Source organism: Erpetoichthys calabaricus, chromosome 17 (genome assembly GCF_900747795.2).
Source record: "Erpetoichthys calabaricus chromosome 17, fErpCal1.3, whole genome shotgun sequence".
NCBI classification, from domain to species: domain Eukaryota; kingdom Metazoa; phylum Chordata; class Cladistia; order Polypteriformes; family Polypteridae; genus Erpetoichthys; species Erpetoichthys calabaricus.
Window position 1 is genome coordinate 44,527,451 of NC_041410.2, and position 12,213 is coordinate 44,539,663.

The window sequence follows — 12,213 nt, forward strand, 5'->3', positions numbered from 1 at the left end:
ATTTTGAAAATTTCGCAGGTTTATAGATGGTGAGACTTTTTTAATCTTCTGGAATTTACTTGGAAGAAGTAACCAAGGACAGAAAGACCAAATTGACAAATTTTGTTAGAGTATATTTGATCATTGATTTCAGCAGTTTAATTTTTGACTTGGCATATTTTTGAGTGAGTCCAAAGGTAAGGCAGGATGAATTGACAAGTCACAACTGGCTGTGTTTGAGTGTATAGTTTCTGATATATTTTTCAGTTCATGTATTCACTGCTCTCTGGATAGACAGAGATTCTAAACTTAATAATGTTTGTATGTGCACCATCCAGAAATGTTCATATTTTTGATAGAAACTGATAAAACATTTTTATTTAGGTGCCATTCAAATGATTTTAAAATATAGCCAAGGCTATTACTGCTTGAAATGACTGATTTTTAATTTATTCTTCAAATATGACTGCAAGACCTAAATCGTCAAATGGTAAACTCCCTTAACTTTTTCTTAATGAGTCATGTAAAAATACTATTTAGTTATTGGAGAAACCTTTGTAACTGTGTTAGCTCAGCTGAAACCTGTTATTCTGTTGAGTGAGGCAAGATAGTCGCCTTTCCTTGGACTGCAAGGTGCTGGTATTCCAAAAGTTAAATTCTCTGTTTAAAAATTGCCAAAACAAAACCGCTTCCTCAAGAAACATGCCAGTCTATTGTTGTTTTGGTAAAATGTTAGGTTATTTAGACTGCAAAAAAATGAAGCTTTCATGAAAAGGTGTCCACTACTGCCTTGAGAGAAGAGGGCAAACTGTACCTATCCAGGTCAGAAGAAGAAGCAGCACAAAGCCCAGGTGCAGAACTGCACCAAAAGATAAGTACATTAGAGTCTGTAGTTTAAGAAAGAAATGCCTTAAAGGTCCAGGGTTGGCTGCTTCCTTAACCTGTACACAAAAGGGTTCCATGATTTAAAATATATATATATATATATATATATATATATATATATATATATATATATATATATATATAGGGGTGTGTGTATGTGTGAAATACACACACACACATATATATATATATATATATATATATATATAATATAAAATAGAGTGTTTGTGTGTATATATAATAAATGCAGTGGATATCCAGATTCCTTCACTTTTTGCAAACACTCTATTGTTTTCATGTTTTAATTTTGTTATTATGAATTACTGAGTGTAGATTGATTGGCAAAAATGGCAAATTTAACAATTTAAAATAAATCGACAACACAATAAAGTGTGCAGAAAGAGAAGGGGTGTGACAGCCCAAAGTTGCAGTCGAGACAGTATAAGTGTGTTTCCTTGTAGACTTGTATTTTTCTGTTTATTGCACAGGAGAGGGTAGAAAGCCAGTGCCTGATCCGCATGATCAAATCACCCCTTGTGCTATTATAGGCTACCAGAAAGCAAGGGTTAGTGACTTCCGTATTTCCCCTTACATGCTGCATTGTGAACATTGCTTAGGGGACTAAAATCTTCCTGTCCATCTACTTGATTGCTGTCGTTTAATCTTTTTGCCACAAAGCTGCTTGCACCACGGTGAACCTTCAGGCGACCAAATTCACTGAGCATATCATGCCAGTTCAGTCATACAATGCCATATGCAACAGTTTCACTATCCTTGTCAACTTTTGAAGACCACTTCACATTGTCATCACTTGATTCAACTATTGGTTTATTTTCAGTTTGTTGTAAGAATGGCTTTATGGCTTTTCATTAATATGTATTTGTGTGTTTTTTGTTGAAGGCTTCACCCCACTCATTAATACTGATGAGTTGCCATAGGGTGGCAGAACTTGTTTAAATATTTGTGATTTTTTTTTTTTTTTTTTTTATAAGATGTTATTTCATCTGCAAGATTTAAGCAGAATACCGTCCTGAGAGTTATTTGACCTTATTGCTCTATGTTTCAACAAAACAGATTTACTTGAACTGGATTTGGGGAATAACTATATTTACGTATAATTCTAATCTTGAGAGTTGTTTGGAGATAATGCCAAGTGGGTTAATGAAAGGCCAAAACAAATTTTAAAAGTCAAATATATTCTTGAGTATATCTTTGTTAGTGTAGAGTCAAGGGTTCAATATTCTGTGTAGATAGGACCAGCAGACTAGCAGGATTATTGTTTCCTTTTTGTTTATTTTACACTTGTAAGTTCTCCCATAATTTGTCAATTTTTAATTAAATACCCTTTTTATGACTTTTTGACATTTTTCACTCTGACTTTGAGGTCAATGCGCAAAGTGTTTTTTTTTTTATTTTTTTTTTATTTGTGCATATCTAATATTGTTTCTTTTTTAAAATAGTTGCACCTTCTTTGTTTAAACAATCATATTCTTCTTTTTTTCATTTCCAGGGAAGCCCAACCTTTCTGGAAACCCAACTTCAATGGGAGAGAACAACATTCCAATGATAGTGATTGTAATTGTGTCAGTCGGTGCTTTCACAATCATTGTGGTAGTGGTTGTGGCTGTCATATGCACGTATCGCACAACTTCTAAACAGAAAAAGTATGTATGGCTGCAAACACTTGTCAGAAAGTCTAACTTTTTTTAAAGAAATGACATGTACAGCATATTTACCTTCAGAATTAGTATAAGATGTATTCTGGCGGAGTTGTCTTTAAAAAGTTTTGTGTCTTACCAGCAAAATCATATTTTTCTATGTGACTGTGAGATAATAAACTTTGCTGAAACACATTAACCTGCATAGCAGGTTATAATCTAGCATTTAGTCTAGTGTTTCTCAAAGTTTTGTGCCTTGAGATCCACATAAAAATATCTGGCAGTGAGTCACAATAACTGCACGCAAATTTATCATTTTTCTTCATTGATGACAAGTAATAAACATAAACGGTTCCAAACCCCCTCCATTTCTACTTTATACCATGTTATATTACCAAGAAAGGGGTATGTGAGATCATTACCAATATATGTAATCCAGTCCACTGATCACTCTGAGTATATATAAGCATGGGGTATTAAATTATTGCTCTTCAAAATGTTTACAGTGAAGGTAATTTACTATTGTAAAATCAGAATACAGTGCTGTCACTAGCCCACTTGCCCAACACTCAGCTTCCAGACACAAACTTGGACCTCTAGATTCAGAGTACAGCTGTCATGGTCAGTTAAGCTAAAGGAGAACTGCCGTCTATTTACTGTGAAGGCATCTTATTTTCAAAACAGTCTATCTCCATTTCAGTCTTGTGACAAGTGCAGGAACAAAAAGTATGGTTGGAGCAAACGAGGAATAATAAAGATGCAAAGTAATCAATTTTATCTAATTGTGAAATACTGTACTGTATGATAGCACAATTGAAGACGAAGCAGCTTACTTGTAAAATTCGGTGTGCAGAGGGGTTGAACCGACTTTAAGATGTAGATGCATCACAGGAAAATAAGGAAGAAGAAGCACCAATGTATAGGACGTAGTTTTTAAAGACATTTTTTGTGTTTTGTTCGTCATGTGCAATATATTTCTCATTATATTTGTGAACATGCATCTATTGCATTATGTAATCTCATCCATTACATCTCAAAAGCACTCTGTACAACAGTACTGAAGTTAAAAAATGTGTACTGTAGAATCTTGGAAAACGAACGTATTCTGACTCAGAACAATTCCGAACATAAACGAGGAGTTATTTTTTTTTTTTTTAACCTCGAACAAAAATTCAGAACACGAACATCCTGCTAAAACGTGTATGGATCAAAACACAGCCTTGAGAAGCCAAGACAAAGCCAAAACGGGCCTGTACATGTCTCAGTATCACCACAGACCTCCTGATGTAAAGACGTACTGAAACTGTGTTTTCTGTGAACGTGTTATTTTTTTGCCTTTTTTTGGGGGTTTTCCTGTTGAAAGTAATTACCATGGCACCTAAGAAAGTTAGAAATGAGAGCAGCAAAGCAAAGATGAAGCTTGTGTGTGTTACAGTTGAGCTAAAAAAGAAAATAATAACAAAATATGAAAGAGGTTCACATGTGTCGACTCTTGCGGAAGAGTATGGGATGGCCAAGTCAACAATAAACACATTTTTGAAAAATAAAGATGGAATTAAAGGTGGTAATGTTGCAAAAGGTGTCAAAACATTATCGAAACAGAGAGGGCCAATTATTAAAGTAGAAAAGTTACTGTTAGTGTGGATTCACCAGAAACAATTAGTGGGAGACAGTATTTCTGAGGCAGTCATTTGTGAAAAAGCAAGGTTGATACAAGGTTGCCATCGGTTCGTCTTCTCAATGCAGTTAAGTTGTCATTTCTCTTTGTTGTATGTGTTTAAAACATTGAAATCAATGCACAGAAGAGATAGTGATTTTTATCATGAGTTATGTACGTCTATAGGTATAAATAAGCTTTCATTTGGGGGTCTGGAACCGATCAGTCCCATTTCTATTATTTCTTATGGGGAAATTCATTTTGAAACTAGATCAAATCAAAACTTGATCAGCCTTCAGGAACAGATCAAATTCGTGTTCCAGGGTACCACTGTATTTTTGCCTTTCTTGATTCTTGACTAAAAAACTGAATTTCATTGTTAGAGGTGAAGCCAGTTTGAATATTTTTTGTTTTTGAAAAATGTTTATATTCATATGTGTGGAAATTTACTTTGTGATTTCCAGATTAATAAGTCTGAATTATACAAGTAATAAATAATGATTCATTTTCATTCAGGCTATCCAGATAAAGCTGTTCAAGCTATCCACTAATCTACTATGAAGAAGAGGGTCTAATTGCATTGATTACTTAGATGAAATAAAACTAATGTCTGATTTGGCTCTGAATTTCACAGGCATTAATAGAAAGCTTAAATTGGATTGCCACTCAAGGCTTTTGTAAGTGAATAATGGGCTAGGTGAAATAGCTATGAATAGCACAAGAACACCTGAAATAACAGTATTTTGTAGTTGATAATGTGTGGTTTATACAGTCATTCAGGCCCTCATGTGCTTGGCATTCTGTCATGTACTTCACTCACTACATACTGAATGAAAACAAAGAAGAAGGTCTTGAAATGGCAAGAACTGAAGCATTTAATGTGTATATCTGATTAATTTCTACATGTTGCATATGTGAGACTAGCTCTATCATTCTCTAAATATCCTAGCAGTATTTAACTAACATTTTCAGCTTTTTTCATATACGATTCCTGCTTATTAATATCACCAGTTACCAATGAAAATGCATGGTACTCACTTTTAAAGGGTTTTTTTTCCGTCTAACAGGAAAAGAGCAGCCTGTAAGTCCACAAATGGTTCTCACAAATACAAAGCCAGTTCAAAAGATCTGAAACCTCCTGATCTGTGGATTCACCATGAACGGCTGGAGCTGAAACCCATTGACAAATCTCCTGAGCCAAACCCGGTTATGACTGACACGCCAATCCCTCGCACCTCTCAGGATATCACACCTGTGGATAGCAGCCTAGAAAACAGCATTCATCAGCGAAGAAACTCTTATCGAGGTGAGATACTAACACTACTTTGTTGCTAGTAAACATTTCATAGAAAAAAAATCATTTTTAAACTATGTATTGTTTATATGACTAAACATGTTAAGATATTCATTTCAGAATTTTTAGTGTGCATACTAATATTTGAACTTCACTTTCTTACTTTTGTAAAGTAAAACTTATTCCCAGTTGACATGATTAATCTTTCTTATGATGGTCATTTACATTAGAATTGTGAATTTCCCCCTGGGATTAATAAAGTATCTATCTATCTATCTATCTATCTATCTATCTATCTATCTATCTATCTATCTATCTATCTATCTATCTATCTATCTATCTAGAAGTCTAAATTGATATCTATGTGCGTTGTCACCATTTAACGTAAGTTTTATGTAGCACAACCATTTGAACCTTTTACAAAATCAGTTGTAATAAAGTTGAAGCAGTGTATTAAGTAACCTCGCTATTAATTTGCTGCACCTTAATAAGTTAGTGTTGAAGAATAATACAGGGGAACATGGCTGAAAAAAATCAGTTCCCACTTAGAATTCTAGGCATAGACATAATTAACATTTACTGCCATCTTCAAGAAGAATTTAATTTATTGAATTCAATCACTCCTTTACAGTATACATGAAGAAATCAAATATTGAATACATGAAGAAATCAAATAATGAAACATTTTCTGTTTTACTTATTTTTTTTTTTATATTTTGAAACTTAGTTATGTGTCTGCCAAAATGCTTGTCACTTGTGCACTACTCTGATGCTTTTTCACCCTGTGGTTTGACAGGAATGTGCAAGATTGTCTTACTTTGGCTTATCTAATCAAATATTTCTTCAAATATATTGTCTTCATGTTTATTTGTACCAAGTGTTAGGAATTTCAGATTATTGGATGACAGTAAAGCTTATTGTATCTTAACAAAGAAAAAAAAAAAACTCCCAGCTTGACCCTACTGGGTGTAGTGTGCTAACTTTTGCACCCATTGCAAATTTAAATTTAGTGAGTACTATTTATTATTTTTATTATTTAAGTAAATAAACAGATGGTCAAATGTTACTGACTTACTTTCTATATAGCCACACATTAGGTACAAAACAAATTACATGTTCAATGTGCAACAAACATCTTGATGTGACTGATTGTCATTAAAAGTAGGCCTGCAGAAGTCAATTTAGTTCTGAAAAAGACAAAATGGTTTCTACTGGTGTATGTCATCTATAACATTGAAAGAGTGCTTGTCTTTCTGATTTTGCAGGGCACGAGTCAGAGGACAGTATATCAGCATTAGCTGGGCGGAGGGGAATGAGACCCAAAATGATGATGCCTTTTGATGCTCAGCCCCCACAGCGTAAGTCTAGTGCTACAGATTTTGGTTTGCTGCTTTGATATGACTGATATATATATTTATATATATCATTCTGTATGAATTTTTGTATTTACTCTTTATGCGTTTCCAAATATTCAGTCGGTTTGAACTATATTACACAGCTTGTTTTTCTTAGCTGATATTAAAAAAAATTTTTCCTAAGGATATTTGCAGCATATAGAAGCATTTCAAATGACTGCATAAGTATTCATCTCCCTCAGTAAATGTATAGCTTGGTAGTACAGGCCAACCATAATTTTCAAGTATTTTCATATGTTTAAAACAGAGACCAGGATTTGAGTTGGCCACTCCACAGGGTCCACCTTTTTGTTTTGAAGTCCATTTCAGCTTTATACAACATTTCACACTCAGACAAGTTCCTCCTCCAAGACTTGCCTGATTTTTGTCTCAATTGTTGTGCCTTCTCTTTGAACTGCCGCAGATTGTGTTCTGGAAACTCATTTTCTGTTAAGCTTGAGTTGCATAGTTTTGTAGAAAATGTAATCATACTATCTATACTTTTACAATGGCATAGTGAAAGGGTAATAAAGTACAAACATTTGCTGCTATAAATAATTTTTACAACTATATGTACCTACTGTTTTTAGAGTGAAGACAAATATATGAAATGCATTTTATTAGATTAAATAAAATTCTTTCAGTATATAGTCCTTACTTATAATTTCAGGGGTGTCTCTGTATTAATAATATATCATTATTGCTGTTCTTTGTAATTGCAAATAAATTACCTTTCTAATCTTTCCACATTTTAAATTGCAGTGCAGCTGCTTTGGATAGTTTCACAGTTTGGAACTGAGATCACAGCCTAGTGAATTAACTACTGTACAGCTCAGCTGTAAACAAATCATTTCACAAGCACAATGGAAATGGCATTCAGTATGACAGCAAAAGCGATTGAATTAGCTAGCAACATATTCTTTAACGCATTTCAGAAGACTCTTAAACTTATGGTTGAATGTATCTTTACACTTGTCTGGTTGTAAACCAATCCTCAAATCTGTATTTGCTTGCCAGATCATTAACGTGACATGTTCTTTTTCAACTTTGTATTTTTCAAGTCAAAGTTATTTTTACAGTCATTGTATCAATTACTTTGTGGAAATTGTGCTCTTAAGTGAAGAATTTATTTATAAATAATAATAAAAATGTGGTGCCTGTTTTTGCTGTTTAAAATCGCATCTATTGGGCCCAAATTTATTGTATAAACAAAATCCTTAAAATTTACCGAATATGTACACTTTGAAGCAGCAAGTATGAAGTTAGATTACTGCCAAAAGTTTGTTTGGGAGCACCACAGATTTTGTATGTGCAAGTTACATTCTAAGTCCATTTTGTAAACAAGTGTTACATTTTGAGTGCCAGTGATACACTTGGCGTGTTTTTACAGTCAGGTGACGTTTGCCAGTGTTCTTGCTTGGCATTCCTGCCAGACGTCTGTGACTATGCACAACAAACTCCATTAGCGCTAGTTACATTTTGCAGTGTTTTTTTTTTTTTTTTTTTTTTTTTGGGGGGGGGTTATGTGATTTTTGACACTGTTCTTGAGCAGTATTACTTCTAAAATTTTCTCAGCCCAGATGCAGAGAAGCAAGAGTGGGAGCCAATTGTGATGCATACCATCTTCCCCACCTCCTAATGGAAACACACATAATTTACTCATTGGCTCAAGACTCAGAACCCCATTAAACTATGGAATTTATTCACAAAAGTGTAAGCTGGATTCTGTTGTCCACTTTGTACTGCCAAGCGAGGCTTCTTCTCAGCAAATGGCATTACATTGAAAATGGTAAAGCAAGATTTACTTTTAAAATGGCTGTAGGTGGCACCTGTCTCTGCAAGAAATGAAGAACCAGCTGTAGGTGGAGGTGGATGCCCTATTCAGTATTTGAAAGTGAAGAGGTGTATTTTATTGTTTTGTGTAGTAAAGGTTGTGCATAAACTGTCAAACACAAACAACAAAGCTCTACTCATTATGACAAGTAAATTCTTTTAGATTTGCTCCAGGAACCATTGCATACTGGGTATGGGCTTTAATTTGGGACCACATGTTGAGGCTGACTCACAATATTTAATTTCTCCACATTTAACACACATGACAACACTCAACTATTTTTTTCCCCTGCAGTGGACTGTTGCTATGTCTAGGTTTGGTTCCTGCCAATTGTGATGGTCGACAGGTCCTGTCTCCTTGGAGTCTTATATTAAAATAAGTGAATTGAGGATATAGTCAGTTAACTGTTTGTCAAGTTAAAAATGTTTTTAAAAGCTGACTTAACACTTTCACATTTAAAAAGTAAAGTTTTTTGAAGCATTTTTAAGTACTACATCTATAGGTAAAATAGAGCACAGCTGCACCAAACCACATTTGGAAATATGTCATTGTACATATACAGTGATCCCTCGCTATATCGCGCTTCGCCTTTCGCGGCTTCACTCCATCGCAGATTTTATATGTAAGCATATTTAAATATATATCGCGGATTTTTTGCTGGTTCGCGGATTTCTGCGGACAATGGGTCTTTTAGTTTCTGGTACATGCTTCCTCAGTTGGTTTGCCCAGTTGATTTCATACAAGGGACGCTATTGGCAGATGGCTGAGAAGCTACCCAACTTACTTTCTCTCTCTGACTTGCGCTGACTTTCTCTGATCCTGACGTAGGGGGATTGAGCAGGGGAGCTGTTCGCACACCTAGATGATACGGACGCTCGTCTAAAAATGCTGAAAGATTATCTTCACGTTGCTATCTTTTGTGCAGCTGCTTCCTGAAACGACATGCTGCACGGTGCTTCGCATACTTAAAAGCTCGAAGGGCACGTATTGATTTTTGACTGAAAAACAAACTGTCTCTCTCTCTATCTCTCTCTATCTCTCTCTCTCTCTCTCTCTCTCTCTCTCCCTGCTCCTGACGGAGGGGGTGTGAGCTGCCGCCTTCAACAGCTTTGTGCCGCGGTGCTTTGCATACTTAAAAGCCAAACAGCCCTATTGATTTGTTTGCTAGAGATTGTTTTCTCTATCTATGTGACATTCTGTGCTCCTGACACGCACTCCTTTGAAGAGGAAGATATGTTTGCATTCTTTTAATTGTGAGATGGAACTGTCATCTCTGTCTTGTCATGGAGCACAGTTTAAACTTTTGAAAAAGAGACAAATGTTTGATTGCAGTGTTTGAATAACGTTCCTGTCTCTCTACAACCTCCTGTGTTTCTGCGCAAATCTGTGACCCAAGCATGACAATATAAAAATAACCATATAAACATATGGTTTCTACTTCGCGGATTTTCTTATTTTGCGGGTGGCTCTGGAACGCAACCCCGCGATGGAAGAGGGATTACTGTATACCAATATATGTAATTTCTACAAGTGCTATACAGGAATTATCCTTCAGATTTTGGTTTAAATATTGTAATAGAAGCGCACTCAGTATATGGGACCATTTCTTATGCACTTCTGGACTTTGCACATTGTCATCATGTTTGTGTGGGTTTCTTCCCACAGTCCAATGACATGCAGTTAGGTAATTGGCACTGGTTGATTTGCCCTAGTGTGTGCACACCCTGCGATTGACTGGTGCCCTTTCCAGGTGTTGTTACTGCCTTGTGACCTTTGATTGCTGGGATGATTAATGGAGGAATGGATTTGATTAACTTACAAAATATTCAATGGTTACTGAAAAGATTATTTAACGAATTACAAACAAATAACTGAAAGAAAGACAGGAAGTGGCCCTTCACAGTGTGCCTGCTAATTGGCAATTCTAAATTTACCCCATGAGATTGATTCCCAACTTCTCCCAAGTGCTGATGGGATTTTCATATACATGTGCTGGAATGTAAATGGTGTGACCTGTAGGGGGCCTCAGTAAACTTTAGAAAAAAAAAAAAAACCAGCACCAAATTAACCCCACAAGTCTCAGGTTCAAATTAAAGTTTTTATTCAAGAAAAAAAACTCTTCTAATAGGGTGTTTTCCACAATTCACATTACAACACAGTGTACATCTGTTTTCCCTCCACACCTCCCAGACAAGCATTGTTCTTTCTCTACACCCGACTCCAACTAACCTGGAGAGGATGAACAGCTCCTTTTGCGTCAGACCCAGGTAGCACTTCCAGGTAAGGTGTAACTACCGTATGATATGGGAGTGTTGTTACTACAGTGCTCCCTGGTGATCCCCAAGGAACCCAACACGGCGGCCTGCCAGAACTACAAATCCCAGGCAGACCTGCAGGTGTCAAAATTGGAGCCAGAGCAGGAGAGCACTACCACTTATCGTACTGGAGGAACATCTCATCCTGGTCAGCAGGCAGTCTGAGCAAAGTTATAGTACCCATCCTGGCCAGAATACACATCCATCTGTGCTCTCCTTCTATAGTGGCCACCTGACCGGCCATCCTCCATCCCATTTGGGGTGTCAGTCTATCCATTAGGGCTATTAAAATTGATATTTTTCACTTCAAAGCACTTATAAGAATACAGTAAGTCCCCTACATATGAACTTTCAAAGATGCAAACGTGCATGTCCAATAAATGTAAAAACAATTTTAAATAAATAAAAATTAAAAAAAATTTAGTGCAACTTCAAATTTTGCAGGTAGTTTAAGTGTCTGGTGCTAGACGGAGCACAAAACCCACGCTATTATTGTTTACTGTACCTTCTCAGTGGTTATCTCTGTTTACTCTGAGTTAACATGCTTTATTTCAAGCCCAATATGTGTGGAATTAAGCATGTTCAGCGCTTCACTATTTTTTTTGGTCCTTGCTTCCTATAATATATATTCCTATATAAAATTCCTATAATATAATTCCTAGTGTTGGAGTATCACAGATACACCAAGTGTATCACGAAGGTCATGTATGATTTGCTGGCTACTTGTTTGTGTGCCACCCTGTAGTAACTGAACAGACGGTCATTGGTGCAGTTCCACTTTTCAAGCCAATTTGAAGCCTCAGAGGAAACTAGGTAAGAGCTTTTTAACTGGAGACTTGCACTATACTTTGTATCCTTCTGATAGCAAACTAAAAAAAACAGCATACATAAAATAGTGTCTTATGTGGTTATATGAAACCATGGTTGTTTATTAGTGGCAATAGAAAAATTAATTTTGTAGACTAATTTGAGGTATGCTTGATGTAAGCCCTAAGAGTAAATGATTATGTATTATAATAAATATGGTTTATAATATTTTTTAAAATCTTAATCCATTCCCCTCTGACCCATATGACGTCATTAAAGGGCAATGCGAAAATGGACGAGAAGTTCACCTTTCCACATTTCTGCAGAGGTAATCAAGCAAAATAAATATTACAAAAAAATGTATTTAGCAGGATGGTGAAGTGGTTAGCA

The 12,213-nt window shown here is 35.7% G+C and overlaps 1 protein-coding gene across 7 annotated transcripts in view; it reads left to right on the plus strand.

The window, feature by feature from the left end:
- LOC114667840 (neogenin-like) overlaps window positions 1–12,213 on the plus strand; it is a 434,801-nt gene that overhangs the window by 405,657 nt on the left and 16,931 nt on the right. For all 7 annotated transcript variants that reach the window (XM_051920818.1, XM_051920819.1, XM_051920813.1 and 4 more), the window contains 3 exons: window positions 2,375–2,528; window positions 5,247–5,485; window positions 6,739–6,831. In XM_051920818.1, the coding sequence (XP_051776778.1) occupies window positions 2,375–2,528; window positions 5,247–5,485; window positions 6,739–6,831 (486 nt within the window). The remainder of the gene's footprint in view (window positions 1–2,374; window positions 2,529–5,246; window positions 5,486–6,738; window positions 6,832–12,213) is intronic.